This window comes from Balaenoptera ricei, chromosome 1 (assembly GCF_028023285.1).
Source record: "Balaenoptera ricei isolate mBalRic1 chromosome 1, mBalRic1.hap2, whole genome shotgun sequence".
NCBI classification, from domain to species: domain Eukaryota; kingdom Metazoa; phylum Chordata; class Mammalia; order Artiodactyla; family Balaenopteridae; genus Balaenoptera; species Balaenoptera ricei.
The window spans coordinates 143,879,969-143,901,109 of NC_082639.1; the positions used below are offsets into that span (position 1 = coordinate 143,879,969).

Genomic DNA, 21,141 nt, shown 5'->3' on the forward strand with positions numbered 1-21,141 from the left:
TAGGCAGTCCAGACTGGGGAAGGTGGGGCAGGGTCTGGAGGGCAGCATTCTGGGACGGTACCTCCCCTGGGGGCCCAGCATAGCCCTCAATTCGTAGTGGGTGCTCACTAAGCCCTGTATGAGTGATTTGGATGCCAGGGCTCCTCCCAGCGTGTAGAGCAAATGGCACTTCTTGGAGCCAAGGGGGCATGTGTGTGCCACTTGTGTCACTAGGGGCGTGGTTTGGAACATGGATGGGGAGGAGGCTGGGAATTCAGGTGTTGGGCTCTTGGCTGGGAAGGAGACAGTAGGTAGAAATCTGGAAAAGGTGCTAAGTTCAGGTTCTCTCAAGTCAGGACTGTCCCCCAAGACCTCAGATTTGCTATGGGAACTCTTTCTGAATCCTTCAGTTTCCCGAAATCCTCTCTGCGCATGCTCTCCCTTTTGCCTGTAAGCCTCTCCCTTTCCTCACCGGGCAAGCTCTGCTTAAACCCAGCCTGAGGGTCCCTTCCTCCACAAAGCCTTCAAGTGGACTGGGGGGCCCCTCCTATGAGCTCACGTAGCAATCAATCCTGGCACATCGCGTTGTGCGGTCAAATTCATGTTCTTCCTCTTTCTCCCACGAGGAGAATGTGGACTACATCCAGCTCATCTTGGCGTGCCCAGCGGCTGGCACGTGGTAAGCCCTCAGTTAATGCTGATTGAATGAGTACACCGTTCAGAGGCAAATCCGGCCACATCCTCCTTGGCACGGAAAAGGAGAATGAGACTCAAGGGAGCCCGCTGAGGCACCTGATTCCACACATGCTCCCCAGATCCTGCGCGAATGAGCATAAGGAAAGGAGGAAGGAACCCATGTACGGGACCCAGTTCTTCCGAACAGCCTGCCTGTGGCGGTCCTGCGGGAGAGAGTGTGAGAGTTAGGGCAGCAGGTGGTGGGTAGGACTTCCCCAGAGGAGGTGGGGAGAGGGTTAGGGGGATTCTTTCACCACAGCGGGCCAGGACAGCCAGGTAGCTGTCGAGATAGGGGCTGAGAAGGACAGCCTTTGGCATTCTCCTCTCCCGATAGCAGCACCCTGAGACATTTATCACAGTAGCATACAGTTATTTCTTTAACGTCTGTCCTCTGCGCTAGACTGAAGTTCATGGGGCAAAAATCAAGTCTACGTTGTTTGACCCTAGACACCCAGCACCTACGTGGTTTGACTCTAGACACCCAGCACCTGGCACACAGCCTGGTCCACAATGGATGCTCCTGAGTTCAACGGTCATTTATTGAGTTCCTACTGTGTGCCAGTTTCTGGGCCAGGCTGGAAGCCTTGCCCTGGAGGACAAAGTCATTAACCTCTTTCTCTTCTCTATCTCCCTCGTGCCCACCCCTCCCCTCCCTGCCCTCCCACCCCTTATCTCTCGCCCACCTCCCCCGCGCAGAGCGATGTTCTGTGATGGTGCCCGAGATGCGTGGACTGAGCCCCGGCCGCAGGCTGCCCGAGCCCGCCCTCTGCCCGGCTGCGGGCGGGAGCCCTGAGCCCGGGGCCGAGGGCCGCCGCCGCCGCCACCGCCACGTCCTGGCCCTGCCCGAGGAGGAGGCATGGCGGCCCCAGCAGTGCGCCCTGCTCGAGGCCGAAGCCTCGGACGAGGCGGCCATGCTGCCGGCCTCCCCGCGCGCCTCCGCCGCCGGCGTCGACAACTTCTTCCCGGTGCGGGAGGGCGAGGGCCCAGGCTGGGAGGGCGGCTCCAGCCCCTTCCTGCCGGTGAGCCCCGAGGTGATGAAGCGGCGGCGCGGGGGTCTCATCGAGCAGCGCGACATCATCAAGGCCCACGAGGCGCACAAGATGCAGAGCACCCCGCAGGCGCGGCGCAAGGAGTGGGAGTGAGTACCCGGCGGGCGGGATTGGGGAGCGCGGCGTCAGCCCGGCTGCTGGCCGGGGAGGAGCCGAGGGGGCGTGGGGACGGGGTCGGTGGTCCCGCGGGAACGGATGGGCCAGCGAGGCAGATGGATCCATCTCTGCTCCCGCCAAAGAGGGGCTTGACCCTGCGAGGTAGGTCCCTGAGGTCAGACCCGATTGATCTCACCGATCGGCCTTAGGCTGCATGGAACCTCACTGAGGGCTACAGCTGGTTCATTTGGAGCCCTCCCTCCCCATCCCCCCACGAAGTGCACCTAGTTTACTGAGAGCCTGGGCAGAAAGCACTGGGTTCTGATTCACACCCTGAACTTCCCTGAGAAGAGGAGCTCTATAAACCATGGAGAATCCACCGAAATGGGAAGCATCTATCTCGTTTTTCCCTCCGGAATTGCTGCTTACCCTCCTCTTTCTGGTGTCATCCTTGAGTGAATGATCACTTCTGGGGACAAGTCTTCAGTGGATAGAAGAGATTGACCAAGATTTCCCCACCCCCCCACCCCCCCACCATGACTTTATTTCTGATCTTTTTGTGTAGAGCAAAAGGATCTCTGTTCTGTCTTGGGCCACCTTTACCCTGATTGATGCTTATTGAGGACTGGGATTTTATTCCTAGGAGTCATAAATTAAAGGAAGATAGTATTTCATTTAATTCTCAATCACTCCAGATTTACATCCCACCCAGGGACTTTGTCCTTCGGATGCCAGTGTTTATTCTGCATGTTTGCATGTCCTGTGATCTGTATGTCTTTATCGCTCTTGCCTTAGACTGAGTTGTTAGATGTTAGGCTAGCAACAGGTGTTTTTTGATGGTGCTGGTCATGGTGGAATTTACCTACCTGGTTTTGGTGGACATCCTGTATGGTGCAAATGGGGGTAGATTAACTGATCTCTGGTGGTCTGTTCCTATGGTTGTTAGTTCGTTTATTCAGTGACATGTACCAGGCTCCTGGGATTCAGAGAGGAGTTGGGCACTCAGCACTCAACAAACCTTCTCTCCTGTTGATCATCTTCCAATGCTGTTAGTTTTAAAAACCTTTCATAGCTCTTTAAGTGCCAGCAACATTCTAAGCACCTTACCTATATTAACTCATGTTACTCCTCATCATTACTATGAGGTAGGTACGATTATTGTCCGCATTTAACCAACGAGACACAGGGAAGTTAAGTGACTTTCCCAAGGTCACTCTGATAATTACTGCATTGTTAATGTGGTTTGAGGTTCGTTAGTGATTTGTATCCTGGAAGTCTGGTTCTAGAATCCATGCTTCTAACTATGAAGGCACAGTGACTTTTATTCTTGTTCTCGCGGTACTTCTTATCTCAACCACCCACTGAGATGCCATGGCAAGAGCACTGGCTTGGGGGTTGAGAGACATGGGGCTAATTCCCAGGGTGACCTTATAGGTGGTAAGTCATCTCATCATGGCTTTGAAAAATGAGTAGGAGAAAGTAGATGACCATTTGAATACGGTACAACTCTGATAGTTGGTATTTTCTCATATTCCAGAAGTACTATATTTTTATGCACCTCTGTCTTGTCTTCGTAAGAGGACGCTGAACAGCTTGAGGGCAGAGACTGTCTTGCACATTCTTCATGTCACTCAATGCCTGTCATACGACCTAACTCAAGAATTCCTCCAACGCTCACTGAAAAATTAGCTTCACCATGGCTAGCAATTTGTGAATAACTCTTAGGTCTTTCTCTAAGTTAAACTTTTGCTAGTTGGAGGATGGGGTGGCTGTGGGGATGGTGGGAGACTGTGCTTTCATCAGGGTGGGTCCATGAGGAGGTGAACCAGGGCAGACACACCAATGGCTTGAGGTCATGTCAACCTCTAAGAGTAGCGGTAGAGGAGGAGCCCACAAAGGAGGTGAGAAGAAGTGGCTGGAGTGGTAGGAAGAAAACCAGAGGGCACAGGGACAAAGAATCAAAAAGAAGGGTGGGTCAGAAAGAACACCATCTGTGTAGGATGTTGCGGAAAGGTCAAATAAAATGAGGATGGAGAGGAATCACTGGGTTTTGGCAATATGGAGGTGACCTTAATGGGAACAATTTCAGTCGGGTGATGGGGCAAGGTCCCAGATGGAGTGGGTTGCGGAGAAAGTGGGGGTGACATGGCCACACCCTCCCTGCTCCCCAGCACTCACAGCCGTCACTACAGTCTGTTTGGAGATCTCTGTGGTCAATGCCACCAAGCCCTTTTCCTCACCACAAACTCCCTCCCCACAAGGCTCTGTGCATGCCTTAGTCTGATCTCCTTCCTCCTCCTCCCCAAATTCCCAAATTCCCTAATTCCCTGATATTGCACTGGCTAGGACTCAGGTTCCATCATCAGCAAGAGCCTTCTCTGGACAGTCCCTTCACCTCCTGTTCTAACTGGAACCTGCCTCTCCCCCAAGAATGCTGCTTGATCTGCAGCCGCGTCATGTGATGGCTGTCTTCCCTCCCCCGCTGCTTTGTACTCTTGAGCCTGAAGGCGGGGTAGGTGTCTCCTTGCTCCTCACTGTTGCTTCCAGACCATTATTCCTCATACCTGTCCTAAAATGCCAGTTTGGAGCTCATGGCATCAGACAACACCACCTGCTGTTCCTTCCTGCTGCAGCCATCTACAGACTCCCAGACCACTCTCCTTCATCCCAGGAAGATTTCAGCTTTTAGTTTACTGCCTCTCTCCCCATCTCTTCTCCTGCCAGCAGTTCTTAGTTATTTCCATATCCACTTAGATAACTCTTCTTGTACCCTGGCCTCTTGGTTCCTTAACCTCTTCTCCCCGATGAATCTGCTCCATGCTTCCAGCCGAGACCTCATTTCCTTGGCTAGCCTGGACCGTGTCGTAACTGCACTGCTCCACGGTCTCAGTTTCACTCATCCCACTGTCTGACCGTCACCTCTTTTCTGTCCAGTTCACTCCCTCTGGTGCTGCATTTCCAAGATTCTTTAATCTCACTGGCATCCACAAGACATTGATCCTATTACTTTGTCACTGCCCCCTCCCCAACCGTATCCTCACTTCCCATCTTGTCAAATTAAACTCCATTGTAAGCACCAAAAATACTTCCCAGAGAAAAATGGTGACATTTCACTTGAGGTCTCCTCCTACCCTCTCAACTCTTTCTCCTGCCACCTTCTAAGATAGAGCCAATCAGCAGCCAAGGGCCAGGATGCTGGATGACTCCCAAGTTGCTCAGTAGTCTACTTCATGCTTCACCGTCGTGGTGGTCACTTCCTTGTTTTCACCCTCAACTTCCTTGCCCCTCTGGCGCTCCATTATACTGGTCTGGCAAAACTCCAACCCTGCTTAAATCCCACCTGCCCACCTGCACCTGGGCAGCTGAACATTGCTATAGCAAAATTCATAGCTGTGCTCATTGGTCTGGCTGTAACTTTGTGACCCCTACCTCAGGTCCACCCTTAGTCCTGCCCAGAAATCCCACTACTTTTCCTTTTTCATCCACCCTCACACTCTTTTAGAGATTATTTCACACACTTTTTCCTTCATTCTCAAACCCCAGCATCTCTTGCCATCCTATTCCTAGCTCATGACCACAATTGCTTTCCTACTTCACTGGGAAAATAGCAGCAATCAAAGAGGCTTGTATGAGCTCCGACCTGCATTGACCACCTGCTGCATCTGGACCCTGTTCCGGGCCATTCCTCCTGTTTCTGTGGACCAACCCCATATCACACTCCATGTGGAGGTCTGGTGCCCACGCAGAGCATGATAAGCCTGTTTGTCTATTCGCTCTATCTCTAATTTTTCTCCTGCAATTCCCTCTGGAACCCATTCCAATCAGGCTTTTGTCCCAGTCAGACACACAACTCTCGCCATGCTTACATGGTCCTCCACTTTGCTAAATCCAGTGGATGATTCTCTGTGTCCATTTTCTTTAATGACAGTGGCGGCGGCAGCAGCAGCATTTGATCACTGCCACTCTCTCTTTCTTAAAACTCTTTTCTCTTCCCGCCCTGCCAATCACCCCTCAATCTCTTTGGCTAGTTTCCTCTTCCTTTTCCCAATTCCTAAACATTGGAGAGCCCAGGGCTCCATCCTGCCCCTCTTCTCTTCTCACCAACACTTACTTCCCAGTGATCTCATTCAGCCTCAGACCCTTAGTTACTGCAATATACTGGTGACTCCCAAACTTCTATCGCCAGCCAAGACCCCCTTCCCTGAATGTTAAGGACAACCCATTTAGTCAGCACCTTCTCTTGTGTGTCCATAAGCATCTCAAGCACAGTATGTCCAATGGCAAAATATCAACTTTCCCCTAAACCTATGGTCTTCCCTGTCTCCGTAAATGGAACTTACACTCTTTCTGTTGCTGGGGCCAGAAACGTTGGAATCATCCAGATTTCTCTCACACTGACACCCGATTCTTACCAATCCCCATTGGCTTTCCCTTCAAAATGTAGCAGATCACAATTCACCACTTCTGCCACCATCTCCCTGGTCCAAGCCACCTTTTATTTTAATTTTTTATTCCATAAACACTTATATGGTACTTACTAGATACCCAGCACTGTTCTAAACACTTTAACTCATTTAATCCTCTCAATCGAATGAGGCTGGCAATGTTATTATCCCCTGACTTGCAGTTGAGCCACAGAAAGTTTGAGTAACTCTCCCAAGACGATGACTGCAACCACCTCTTAACTAGCCTCCCTGCTGGAGCCTGTTGCCCTCACTGCAGTGAAGCGTCCTTTTTTGCCTTTCCTTTTTTTTCTTTTTTTTTTTTTAAAAAGAGGATTTACAAAGGAGTTGGAAAGATAGTGCATAGAGTTTCCATGAAAGAGTCTTCAGAAACCCATCGCATCAGTCCTCTGCTCAGAACCCCCTAGTGGCGCTTACCCCACAGAACAAACCCCAGTCCTTAGCATGGTCTACAAGGCTCTGCGTGACCTCCCTCCTCGACTTTGACTGTGACTTCTCCCCCGCAAAGATGCACAGGCGTCTTCGACTTCATCTCTTTATCTTTCCCCCACTCATCTGCTCCAGCTCTGCTGGCCTCAGGCCATTCCTTGAGCCCACCTCACCGCAGGACCCTCGCCTTTGCTGTCCCCTCTGCCTGGAGTGCTCTTTCCCTCAGAGCACTCACCCCCCACTTCACTGAGGTCCCTGCTCGGAGAGACCTTCCTGACCCCTCTCTGTTGAGTAGCCTCCCCCCATTGTCACCCTGTCTCTTTATTGTGCTTTATTTTTCATCATAGCCTTACTATCATTTTCCCAACACACACATTACACACATACGTGCACATACAAACACAGAGATACATGCACACACACAGACACAGACGCAGACACACACACACGTATTTTATGTGTGTACATTTGTCTCCCTGCACTGAAATGTAAGCTTCTTGAAAGCAGAGACTTTGCTTACTTTCAGTGTATAGAATAACGTCCCATATGTAGTTGACTCGCAATAACTGTTTGTTGAATGAATGATGAAATAAACGCACTGAGGGGAATTGATACCTATTCCAATCAGCTAGCTTCCAGGGAAAGAGGTAACTGAGTTCTCTGGGTCAGCTGTGCAGTTGTGCAGGTTGCTGACTGCACAAGGCCCTCCAGTTGAACAATCAGCAGAGGAAGTGGGGAGTCTGTGTTCTGCCCTCCTTCAGGGCTGCTCAGGACCCCGTGTCTGTGGTGCACCTTGGAGAGGTGGAGCCTTCTTCTCTCTTCTGTCTTCCGCCTTCTGGCTTCTCCGAACTTACATTTTATAGACAGGCTCCTCGTGGCACTAGGACAGGGCAGCCTGGTCTTTCTGCAGAGCATGGATTTGCTGCAGTAGGAAATCAGGAAGGAGTCTCTGTCGGTGGCCCTGCCAGCTTCCTGCTCCTCCCTCAGCCCCAGCCCCTCCCTAGGCCCTGTCCACCGCCCACACAGCTGACAGCCTATGGCACACGCACACCACCCGCTTTACAAATCCTGCCTCCTTGGCACTGACTCAGGACTCTGGTGCTGCACGAAGCAGACTAGAAACCAACCTGGGCTGTTTCCAGCATTTTTGCTTTTGCCTGGGGGAGCTAAATTCTGGGAGGGGGAGTTGGGAGGGTAGAATGAGACTTCAAGGAAAGGGTCTCCGTTTTCCTGAAGACAGACTGTAGGTGATTTTGGATGAAGCAGATTTTCTTGTATGGAATGTTATTTCCCAAAGAACCTGTTAAAAGGTTTCCTCAGGCCCAATGTACTGGTTATGAGACCTTTTGTTTAACACTTAAGTTTTATAGTTCTAGCAAGTGGGCATGAAACCATGTTTTACTAATGCTGTAATATAATTCCCTCAAGCTTCCAAAATATTTTCATATATACTATCTTATCTGACCCTCACTATGACCCTATGGACCAGCTACTATTATTTCTAATTTACAGAAAGGAAAAATGAGCTGCAAAGTTAGAGGTGGTGTTAGGTCAAAAAACCCAAGTCTTAATAACAGCTGCCGCTATCGATTGAGCACTGGCTATGTGCTAGACGCTTTGCATGTTATTTATTTTTCTAATGGAAATCACAGGTACTATTATAAAGAATGGAAACATTTCATATGGGACTATTATTGCATATGGATTTGGAAGAAAGGAAAATATGTGTAACTTTAAAGTCTGCGTAGGTTGGTACAACTTACTCTGTGAAGAGGGAAACAGTATTTCCATAATCATAGTACTTATCATGCTATATTGTAATTGCCTGTTTACATGTCTGTCTCCCCCACTAGACTGTAGAGCAGAGAAGTTTGTCTGAATCGCATTGTGTCTCCATCACTTAGCACAGTGCCCGGCACGTAATACGCTCTTAATAGATATTTGCAAAATGAAAAGATGTGATTTGACACACTAGGAAACTCAGGTTTGACGAGGTTACGTTAGTTGTCCAGAATCTCACAGCTAATGAGGATTCACACCAGGCCCTCTGACTTCAACGCCTTGTTGCACGGAGGCGTTCTGCCCACCTTAGTACCCCCTGCACTGACTACACAGCCCAGGCAAGGGACAGGAACCCAATTCAAACTAGTGGGGTTGATTCTAAACTTGTAAACTGTGGGACCTGGAGCTGATTGTAAGCTCTCTGCATTTTTAGAGTGGAGGAGAGTAATAATACTTGCCTTGCTGATCTGTTCTAAATATTGGCCATATTTATTATATCACATATGCTGGTGTGGGTCCTCAAAATGTTGGTGAGCCCCAGGGTTATTCTGGGCCTCTCCTCTGCCTACACAGTCTCCCTGGGTGACCTCAACCAGGTCCACATATATAGAGATGACTCCAGAATGGAGATTTCCTAAGAACTCTTGACTTTTGTAGCCAAATGCTAGCCCCGCATCTCCACGCTGTGGTCTAACCAGCATCGAGAACCTAACGTGGCTAAAGCAGAACTCTTGACCCTCTTCTGACCCCACCTGCCTCCTCATTTCTGTAAGTGGCGTCACATCTGTGCATTGCCTCAAGCCACAGATTCTCAGGATCCTTTATTGCTCTCCTGCCCTTTTCTCCCGCTTCCAATCAGTTGGTAAGCCCTATCCACACATCTCCCAAACATATTCCAAGTCTGAGCACTTCTCCCTCCCCACGGCTGCCAGTCTCTTCTGTACCACTGTCACTCGGACCACTGCAATGGCCTCCCTGTTGGCCTCTCCCTCGTGTTGGCGTCTCAGTAATCAGGAATGTGTCTATTCACTCACCAGACAGGGATGTTTATAAAAGATGTAAATTTAACCGTGATTCTGTGACATAACTTTCCCTTGTACTCAGAGTAAAATCTGAGCTCCTTTCTCTGCCTCACGAAGTCCCACACCACCTGGTCTTTGGGTGGCTTCTGGCCTCATCCCGACCCCTCTCTCCCTTCCTCCCTATACTTTCGCCCACCTGCCTTCTTTCAGGCCAGGCCCGTGCCGGCTTACGTCTCTGCCCTGGTTCCTCCCTCTGCCCAGAATGTTCTTTCTCCAGAACTTAACAAGATTGGTCCATTCTTGTCATTTTGACCCTCAGCTAAAATGACACCTCCTCAGAGAGGTTGCCCTTCACCACATAGTCTAAACTAGACATCTGGTAACTCTGGGTCACATCACCTACGCAGTTGACTGCCTCCCCCCACAAGTGCCACGCAGCCTTGTCCCCTCCCTAGTGACAGTGCTGGGAGCAATGCCCGACACCCAGGCTCTTAGTGAATATATGTGAGTGAATGAATGAATGCATGATTGCTCAATGAACAGTTGATATGGTTATAATTATGATCTCGATGCTCACCCGGCCTCTGACAGCCTCCAGACATGTTATGGGGTCCGAGGAGCTCAAGGTGCCAAGGGCTCTGAGTCTAGACCAGCGTCAGCCCTTGGGGTGTAAAGCCTCATGGGCTGTGAAGACCCAGGTTGGTTAAGTTGCAGGTCATTTGGGCACTCTCCTCCTTCACACCTTCCTTTGATCACACTGAACCATGTGTTATTTGACCTGGGGAAAAATATTCAAGCATGCAGAGTTTCATGTTCTTCCTTAGCTAGATTGTGGATGAGGACATTGACCTTTCTGAAGAACATGTCAAGTACTTAGTCCACTGTTTCGTTGTTTTCCCCCTAATGTCGGGTTCCTCACCTTCCAGGGCTGTGACTTGCCATCACTGTCTACAGCAGGGCGTAGAGGTTTGCTGAAGTCCGTGGCACAGAGGGTGCAGTCAGGGTTGGGATCAGCTGCATAAGTCAGTGGACCCCAGCAGCTCTCAGATGATGAAACGAGGAAATGCACAGTGCCCAGCACGTGGTAAAGAGTCAGTGTGCATCAGCCATTTCCTTCTTCCCCTTCCCTTTCCCCTCCCCCCCCTCCTCCCCCTCCCCCTCCTCCTCCTCCTTCTTCTTCTTCTTCTTATCATCATCATCATCATCATCATCATCGTCCTCCTCCTCCTCCTCATCCTTATCAACATTCCCATCTGGTCCAGCTGCCTCACTTACAGATGAGGAAACTGGGGTCCTGAGGGCTGGGTGACTGCTGCTGCTTTACATTAACCATTCTTCTGATGGCAAGGTCAGTGGACTGTGGTGAATGAAAAGGCTTGGAGGACCCAGCCCTGTAAATCCCACCCATCACTCCCACCCACAGCCCTGCAGCTGTGCTATCTTGGGAGGTGGGACTGGGGCAGCCAGATTGGGAGAGACGATAACTCAAACACGCCACCAACATTCTTGCCAGCTTTCACACCACACTCAACATCCGTGACAAATTCTGTATTAAAAAAAAAAAAAAAAAAAACCCCAGACGTCTCAATCTTGAAGCTTTCTGGTTCAATTTTTAAAGCCACGTGACCAAATTTTCTCTGAACTCTTGAAAGGCAGCTACCCCCATGCAGAACGAGTCAGACTAAGTGGGGATGTCCTTCCACATGCTGTCACTTGCTGGCAAAATCAGGCTCCTCTGGGTTAGTTCTTAGAATACGAGAGTCTGTAAAAATGTCATTGCCAGAAGGGCACGGTGGGGGTGGGGGTGGGGGGTGGTGGGACAGGGTCTGCTCAGTTGAATGGAAGTGCTCTGTTGAATGATCCGGCATTTTAATACAATTTAAATTTGTATGCTTTGAGGAGGGTCAGGAAGGTCACTGCCGTCCCCATCGCTCCCTACTGCCTCAGACAGGGCTGATTCATGCCTTTAGAGGAGCAGCTTTGCCCTGAAGGCACTTGAGCAGGCAGCCCTGCAGAGTTCAACCCCCTCACTCACAGACAAGGCATTTCAGGCTCTTAGGGTTGTAGTATATATAACAGCCTTGCAAAAACCAGGACATGTGCCAGTGGAACACAGAAATCATGAGCCTTCAGCACACTGCGTTATCACTAGGCAACAGCACGTTTGGAAACCACGAGCCAAGCGGGGGCCTGCAGCACATGCCCTTCCTTCTTGGAGTTCTGAGCAACACAGGGCACCGCCCCCCAGCCCACCCTGGGAACCGACGCAGTTCTGGTGACCCCGAGAAACTGGCTTTATGATGGCCCTTTGGGGGAACTTCAGCACACGTCCTTGAATTTTTTTTTTAACCTGTCCTCCAGGGATTTCAAAAAGATGGTCTCTTTCTAGGTCTGTTCTCTAATGACTTTCCTTTCCCTACTTTTTTTTCTCCTTCAAACCTGCTGGCAGTTCTGTGGAAGCTTCCCTCAGAGAGCAGGCTGTGGGGATACGCAAGGTGGGGACGGTGAGAAGTGGGGGTCCCTGTGCAGGTGCCCAGCCCCTCCCGCAGTGCCTGGTGACTTTCACCCCTCATACCCTCTCTGCTCCTTCGCTGAGCCACCGGCTGCCCTAAGGGAAAGCAGAATTTGTCACCTTCTCCAGAGCATGGTGCCAGGAGCCAGCACTTAGTGGGGTCAGGTGCACTCCTGCACCTCTGTTGTCCTGGTTCGTCCCTTCAAGACCAGGTCAGGAAGGAGGAGGCAGGGGAGGAGAGTGTGTGAGCCTGCGGCCCAGCCCTCAGTCCTGATGTGCCCCAGGTGTCCAGTCCACGTCTGTGCTTCCCCTTCTGGCAGCATCAGTCTTGTCTGTTTTGAGGGACAGCTGAGCCAATCTCTCCTCCCCGCCACCCGGCCATCTCCTCTCTGCCAGCATGATCCATGCCTGGGTACCTTCAGAAGGAGACGTTCAGCCTTCTGAACACGTCAAGATAGGAAGCGATTGTATCCCCTGAGACACCTTTTTGAAGAAAATGGGAAAAGGGGCGCCCTCTACTGTCAGCCGCACAATTTGTCACACTTTCCCTGCTCCTTGAGATAATTATTCCTGTTTTATGGTGCCCCCAAGTGGTCATTTCTGTGTAGTGCAGCCATTGTCTCTCACTTGGAAGCTTTTCACAGAGTGCTGTGTAGCTGGAATGGGCTGGAGCAGCCTAGGGGTCACCCATCATATCACAGGTAAGGACACCAAAGCCAGAAGATGGAGGGCCTTGCAGAGCTGGGTGAGCACGCAGGGCTTCCGGCTTCAGTCCAGGGCTTCCCATCTCCCTCACTGCCTTGCCTTGCCCTTCCTTCGCTCACCTGGATGCATGGTTCCAGATGAGTCAGGGGTGTCTTTCTCTTGGAAGTGACAGAATGGATGAAGGCACATGTAGAAAAGGAAATACTTGGTGCTGAAGATCACACACACATACAGACCACCTGCGGTATTCCAGGCATTGTGGTAAACAAGACGTTTAAAAACATTGCCTCACGTAATTTCTCTTTTAACGTTCAGATGAGAAAGCAGAGGTGGAGAGAAGGAAGTGCATCACCCTAGGCCCTGCGGCCAGTCTGTTGTGACCTTTGGCCTCTGTGCTGTTTTCAGGGGCTGCTCCCCCTCTCAGCACAGGACGCCCCTCAAGAGGTCTGCTCTCCCACCTGTACCGCCTTCCGCTTCTCTGTGCCATTGGCCCCTCTCACCACCTCTCTCTTCCTCATTTGTTCTTCAAAGCCCAATGTGGAAAGGAATGAGTAAATGTGGGGTTGGGTTCCTTTTTTGCTTCTCTCCCTTCCCTCCGTCTCTTACCTGGGAAGCCCTGTGTAGACCCCCTGCAGTGTGTCCACATCTCACTACCGGGCCACGCTGCACATCACCTGCCGATCTCAGTGATGGGAAAGCTGCATCCCTCCCCAAATTTATAAAGAATACAGGGAGGAGTTAGGTAAATTCTCTTTCTGTTCTTAGAGTACAGAAATACTTACTTGGGGGCGTGCTCTTTGGTGTGGGGTAGGGTGGCTGGACATACCTGGCCTGGGTGTGCTGAGGTCAAGTCCATCTTCATCCCCCTCCCCCCTCATCTCAGCGCTACCCAGCCATCATCCATTGTGGTGGCTCTCTTCCCCTTACTTCTATGCTGAAGCCAGGAACACTTGTCTCTCCCTTTCCTTCTGTCATGACAGTGCAATCATATTAGACATACAGGTCTGCATTTTGCTTTTAATTTTGCTTTTTAAAAGTTAACATTCTATCATGGATATCTTTCCTTGGCAGTTTCTAGAAAGATGACCACAATGTCTCTTTAAAGCTGCATAGTATTCCTTAGATGCAGTTCCCTTAGAACCACAATTTATTCACATAGTCCCTCTCCATGGGAGTTTCCGGTCGCTTGCAAATAACGAGCCGCGCTCCAGCGACCCTCTGTGATTGAGCCTCTGTGACACGCGCTTTCCTTCCTGTAGGATAGAGTTGAAGGAGGGGGTGGGTGGAGGAGGCTTTCCCACACTGTGCCCTCACACCCCCTGAGGACTGATGCTTCTTCCCAAACCCCTCCTCTCATCTTGGCTGCAGATTGAAATGTGAACTTTCGCAGTCTGTATTATCTCTCCGGCCGCACCGGAGAGGCACAATGAATTAATAATATGCCAGCAGGAGACAGAGAGATGGAGTCATTAATTGTCAGTCAGTGTGCCCAACCTCTCCTCTCAATAATTAGCATGCTGACAGCTTCAGTTTTATCCAGAGCCAGGGCGATGCTTTGGGGACGTTTGTTGCTCAGCTTGTGGCATCCGGCGCAGAGCGGGGAGCCCTGGTGCCTTCCTGGGTGGGGTAGGGGCCTCCTTGCAAGGGGCTGGCTGAATTCAGAAGTTCCTCCAGGGAACCCCGTGTGCCTCCTTGGGTGGGGGAGGGCGGAATGGAAACGGGCCGGGGGGGCGGGCAGGGTTGGGGGTTAACTGTCCAGGTGGTGCTGGCTGGTGTGTGCTGGCCCAGGTGGCAGCTTTGTGATTCTGGTTCTGCTGCAGGCGAGTGACACTTGCCAAATTGCGCTGGGTGTCGTTGTCTCAGGGAGGAGCCTTGCTTTCAAATCACAGGCTCCCTCTAGGGGGCGGTGGCCCAGGAAGATTGCCTCAACGTAAATACTGTTCTAACCCCACCGTCCTCCTTCACTACACGTACACTCCTATGAGGCGTAACATCTGGCCCGTGCATAGTGCCAGGCTTGTATAAAGTTGCTCAAGAAATGTTTCTATAAAGGAGACTGTCACCAAGAAGCTGTGTGACCCTGGCCAAGCCTCTTCACGTCTCTGGGCTCTGTTTGTAATATGGATTAGAGGTAGCCCTTGTTTGCTGTCTGAGGCAGTGTGGCCAGATGGCTCAGAGCGCCAATTACAGGTGTGACTGCCCGTTTTCAATCCGGGCTCTAGCACCTGGGAGCTGGGTGGCTTTGGGTAAGTCACTTCACCTCTCTGGGCCTCTGTTCCCTCCTCCTTTTATTATTTAGAGCTAATCTTGGTTTGATATTGACGTAAACTCCAATCTGATGAGAATAATTTTTTCCCACGTTTGTACGCTGTTTGACATGGACTCCAGATAAAATTTCTTAGGCCGCCTGGCTGGGACTCAGCCCTGTTCCTTCCCCGTCTTCCCAAGTAGGCTGTGGAGCCAGTTGGGGACCATGCGGCTAAGACAGAGCCACATCCTCTGGGCTGGGACGCAGGCATCGCCTCCTCCTGCGCTTGGCCCTGGCTTGGCTAAGGGCCAGGCTCTGTCAAGCCCATCCTTTACCCTCCGGTGCCTAGGACACCTGCCCTCCTTCCCGCATTGCTCTGGGGCCTCTGCTCCCACGCTGCTGCAGGGGTGGGAGGCTGCTTGTTGCAGACTGGGTTCCGGGAAACAGACTCTGAGACAAGGATTAATGTGCAGGATGTTTATGCAGGGTTGGGGGTGCCCTTCGGATCAGCTCTGGGGGAGAGGAAGGGAGGGAAGCAGGATTGGGCTGAGGGAGAAGTTGGGCTGCGATTCATCTCAACAGAGGCCTCAGATGACCTCGTGGGGTGGAGGTGGAGGACTCTAGAGCTTGGATGGTCTTCCAGAGTTGTCCGGAGTTGGGGCAAAGAGGCCAGGCCTTTCTCTTCCCTCGTCGACCGGACACTGGAGGCAGCTCCGCCCCCCTCACTGGCCCCGAAGGTGTCCTGACCTTGGTCCAGGTGGGCAGCTGCAGCCAAGGCAATTCCTGAGGGGGCTGACGGTGCGGACTGTGTGCCAACAGCATCCCAGCAGCTGGGGGAAAGGACCTGCAGTCCTGAAGGGAGACAGGGCGTGTCACGGCATCCGCCACACTGCTTTAAGGACTCCTGCACCACATGGAAGGAGGGCGTCATGTCCCCCCGTCCACACAGTACAGACTTGCCTCTGAGCAGAGGCACAGGGGCTGGCCAGAACCTTCTGGAACACCAGCCAGGACCTGTTCTCCGAAGGGTGCTCCTCTGTTGTGAGTGCTTGCCTTTCTGCTCCGACGTGTCTGCACACCTATGGAGATGGTTGGAGCCTCTCGGTGGAGGGTCTGGGTCTTTCCTCACTTTCACCAGCCAGGATCACCTGCCTGGCATCTGGGCTTGACTCTGCTGTCTCGGGCTCCTCTCAGATGCTTCTGGCAGCAGAGCTTGGTGGAGGCTGAAAATCCTTGGAATTAGGTAGACCTGAGCCTGTCACCCAGTAGCCTGACACGTCTCTTCATCTTTCTGGGATTAACAGCACCAACATCTCAGGGTTGTTTTTGTCTATGTATTTACCTTTACCGATAAGCTTCATCCTTTCTTATGCTCTCGCAATGTGTTTAATCTCATTTTCACTAACGTTTATTATTCATCTTTGGCTTGTCACTTTTGGGCTGCTGTAACAAAGTACCATAGCCTGGGTGTCTTTTAAACAACAGAAATTTATTTCTCGCAGTTCTGGAGGCTGGAAGTCTGAGATCAGCGTGCCGGCACGGTCAGGTTTTGGTGGGGCCCTTCTTCTGGGTTGCTGACGGCCGACTTCTCACTGTGTCTTCACAGGTAGAAAGAGAGCACCAAGCTCTCTTGCCTCTTCTTGTAAGGGCACTAACCCCATTCATGGGTGCTGCACCCTCATGACCTAATCACCTCCCGAAGGCCCCACCTCCAAATACCATCACATTAGGATTTCAACGTGTGAATATTAGCGGAACACAAACGTTCAGTCCATTGCAGTCTTTCTCTGTCCCGCACTTTCCTTAGGCTGTAGCCAGGAAGCAGGACCGTCATTTACACAGTGAGCTTCAGTGACCCACCTACACCATTCCCAGTTTGCTTTAAAAAATATGGGTGTCTAGATTCCAACTCTGAAAGATTCAGATGCAGATACTCTTAGGTGGAGTCTTGGCATTGATATGTGTGTATGTATGTATATGTATGTATGTATATATGTATATTGATATATATTTTTTCTACAGCTCCCCAGGTGATTCTAAGGTGCAGCCAGGGTTGAGAGCTTTTGACCCAGACCTGTGGCTGCAGATGGGCAGACACCTGTGTCCAGCCTTTGTCAGGAGTCTGTCCCTCTATCATCTTTTCCTGGGACATAGCAGATTATCTGAGACTATCTCCTGAGACCCCCCACATTTTTTGGGGGGGTAGACCGCTCCTGTAGGCCTTTTAGAAGGCAATTAAAGCATCTTTGAGGGGTTCTGCATCTCTGTACATGTAAACTAAGGGGACAAGGCTCACTGGATGATAATTTATATCCTTTTGTCTGAGTCCTGGGATAATGGGAGGGGGAAGGCTTATCTGGATCTGAATCCAGTTTGAATCCAGCAATTCTTAGTTATCTGATCTTGGGTAAATTACTTAGTTCTCCTGCACCTCATTTTCCTCATCTGTAGGACATTATGTACCTTACAATACAACCCTACAATTCTAGGACATTATATAGTGGATAAAGCATGTTCATTATGTCATCTAATTTGAGCTTGTAATGACCTGGCCAGTTGTTATGGATAAAATGAAAGGCTTAGAGAGATTAAATGTTTTACCCAGAATCACACAGCTAGAGCTGGGGTTGAACCCACGTTTTCGTTTACGTTACAACTCTGCTGAACATGGACCTTGCAATTTCACATGACTGTAAATAAGTAAGGTTCACAGAGGGCCCAGGGACTAACACTGTCACAAAGGAACAAGGCCACTGACACTTAACTTTTCTATAAGTTCAGCCATTGTTAGATCTGGAACTGTGGTGACCTTTTCAGGGTTATGGGCTCCTCCAAGTATCCCAGGAAAGCTGTGGAACTCTCCCCACCCAGAAACACACTCATACACACACACCAGCCTGAACAATTTTGCCTACAAATTATTATAAGTGATTTATTTCACATACATAAAATAGAAAAATGGTATTCCAAAGGAGTATGCCTCTTCCTCAATTTTTCATGTAGAAATTAATGACCATTTGCTTAAAAAAAAATCAAACTGTACAAATAAAGCAAAAGATAAATTTAAGCTCTGCTTAAAAGTAAATTTGAATGGAAAATTGTTGTTTGCTTTGAATAAGGAGCTGAAATTGTGAAGTGATTTTTGATGTGGCAGGGGTACATCATCTTTGCTCTCCAGTTGCTTTTGACTTGGTTTTGATCACAACATACTGACCCTGACACTCAGAGGTATGTCATTTCATCATTTTGAAGACATCATGACTCTTTTTTATAAATTGAAGTATAGTTGATTTACCATATTGTGTTAAGTTTCAAATGTATAGCAAGTGATTGTAATATATATATATTATTTTTTCAGATTACTTTCCATTATAGATTATTACTAGATACTGAATATAGTTCCCTGTGCTAGTATATCCTTGTTGCTTGTCTATTTTATATATAGTAGTGTGTATCTGTTAATCCCATACTCCTAATTTATCCCCTCCCCCCTCTTTCCCCTTTGGTAACCATAAGTGTGTTTTCCATGTCTGTGGGTCTGTTTCTGTTTTGTAAATAGATTCATTTGTATTGTTTTTTAGATTCCACATGTAAGTGATATCATATGATATTTGTCTTTCTCTGTCTGACTTACTTCACTTAGTAAGATATTCTCTAGGTCCATCCATGTTGTTGAAAATGGCTAAATTTCATACCTTTTAATGAAGTACAGGTAGCAACCTGGGCTTGCAGTAGGCATCTGAAGTCCAAGGAGCAGGTGATGGGAACCTCCAATCTGTAGCAGGTTGGTCAGAAGCACAGGTAACAACCTGGGCTTGTGATTGGAGTCTGAAGTTGAGGCAGTGGGGGGCGGTCTTGTAGGACTGATCCCTTAACCTGTGGAATGTTAGGGTATCTCTGGGTCGATAGTGTCAGAATTGAATTGAATTGTAGGGGACACCCCACCCTGTATTGGAATTGGGTCCAGGAACCTAAAACTCTACCCTAACCTAGAACTTACCTCCCTCCGGTGTCGGGGAAGGGACCAACCCTCGAAGCCTAACCTAACCTGTCACCTTTCCTCACCATCCCCTCCCTGTCCTGTGCTTGCCTCCTTTGTGACCACTTCTTTTACTTCTGTTTCTCAGGTTAAGTACTGAGGCCTCTCCCTGCAAGGCTTCTCTCAGCCTGGCCCCGGAGAAACCATATTTGCAGTCTCCCAATCCTGCTTATCTGGGCTGTTTAACATTCTCTCAGTTTTGCATCCCATTTCCTTTAAAATCTTCAACCATTTAAAAAGAATGTAATGATATAGACTTTTTTCCTCTCATTACAAAAGACATATTCATTGGAAAACAATTGGGAAATAAGGAAGAATATAAAGAAGAATAAAAAAATCACACACAATCCAGTCACTCCAATCCAAACACTGCCAACATTTTGGTGTGTTTTTCCCTCTGGTCTTTTTCGAAGCATTTTATATACATACAAATGTGTTTTTAACTTCTAGCCCCCCCACCCCCAAATTGAGCTCCTACAGAATATATAGTTTTCTATCTTGCTTCTTTCACTTTTCATTATATTGTGAGTATTATAGTAATACCATTAAATATTATTTGAAAACCGGATTTGTAATGGCTAATGGCTGAAGTTCAGGGAGAGATTTGGGGGTTCTTATGCTGCTGTTGAGATAGAGACTCATGTAAACTTAGTTCCTGTCTTGCTTCTTATTCTTCCTCCCTAAAGAGCTCTTGCCCAAGAGAACTGCAAATGTGAAGAGCAGCAGCCAACTCTGAAATAAAAAACTATTTCAGTAATAGCTCAGCGAGCACTTGAAACTAGCACTTGGATGTTTCTGGGCTCATTGGTCTAAGTGAAGCCTCCTAACCCCCCTCCCTGGAATCTTAGATGATCTAGATAGGCCTGTGGAGCTGACTTGGGTTTGACTTACTTACTTGGCTCTGTGTAGCTTTGGGCAGATGACTTAACCTCTCTGGTTATTTCCTCATCTGTAAAATGGGGATAACAATAGTACTCACCCCATAGAGTTTTGTACATATTAAGTGAGGTGAACAAATAACATGTATCACAATACCTGGCAGATAATGATCAATAAATGTTAGTTTTACCATTTCCCTATCATTGGGCATTTATGTGTTTTAAAATTTTTTCACTATTAAAAACGAATCAATTTATCAATATTCAACAAATATTTATTGAGTACTTACTAGATGCCAAGTATTTTTCTAAATGCCAGAAATTACATGGGGTAACTAGACAGGTGTCATCTTACGGAGTTTAAATTTTACTGGAGAGACATGACCAGCAAGGTAAGTTCAGGTGGTGACAAAGACTATAAATGAAACAAGGTAATGTACTGAACTAAGAGGTGGCAACTTCAGATGGGGTGGTCAGGGAGGATCTTTCTGAATAGGAGATCCTATTGGAGAAGGACGTGGGAGAAGATGTGGGGAAAGGGCAAGTTGAAAAGCTTGAATGACAAGGAGAAGATGTGGGAAAGGGCAAGTTGAAAGGCTCTGAAGTAGGAGTGAACTTGGGGAGTTCAATCAAAATTCAGAAGCAGTACATATATGGAATCTAAAAAAAACGGTACTGATGAACCTAGTGGCAGGGCAGGAATAAAGATGCAGACATAGAGAACGGACTTGAGGACACAGCGGGGGAAGGGGAAGCTGGGATGAAGTGAGAGAGTAGCACTGACATGTATACACTACCAAATGTAAAATGGATGGCTAGTGGGAAGCTGCTGCATAGCACAGGGAGATCAGCTCAATGCGTTGTGATGACCTAGAGGGGTGGGTAGGGAGGGTGGGAGGGAGGCTCAAGAGGGGGGATATGTGGATATATATATACATATAGCTGATTCACTTTGTTGTACAGTAGAAACTAACACAACACTGTAAAGCAATTATACTCCAATGAAGATATAAAAAAAAAAAATTCAGAATCCGTGAGTGAGCGAAGGAGGGGTGGAGGAGGTGCCCGGGTGATGGGCAAGGGCCACTTCATCATGGAGCATTTTGGGGGACAGAGCAAGGAGTGTGGACTTTATTGCAAAATGTGAGGGACCCCCACTGGGGGGTTTTGTGCGGGGGAGAAACACACATTCAGCCATGTGAGC

General features: G+C 49.1%; 1 protein-coding gene across 1 annotated transcript in view; it reads left to right on the forward strand.

Moving 5' to 3' along the window:
* The first annotated feature begins 1,803 nt into the window (after positions 1–1,803).
* The window catches only part of CACNA1E (calcium voltage-gated channel subunit alpha1 E), a 370,252-nt gene continuing 350,914 nt past the window's right edge, over positions 1,804–21,141 (forward strand). The window contains exon 1 of the mRNA XM_059903912.1: positions 1,804–1,852. Coding sequence (XP_059759895.1) covers positions 1,815–1,852 — 38 coding nt within the window. The 5' untranslated portion in view covers positions 1,804–1,814. The remainder of the gene's footprint in view (positions 1,853–21,141) is intronic.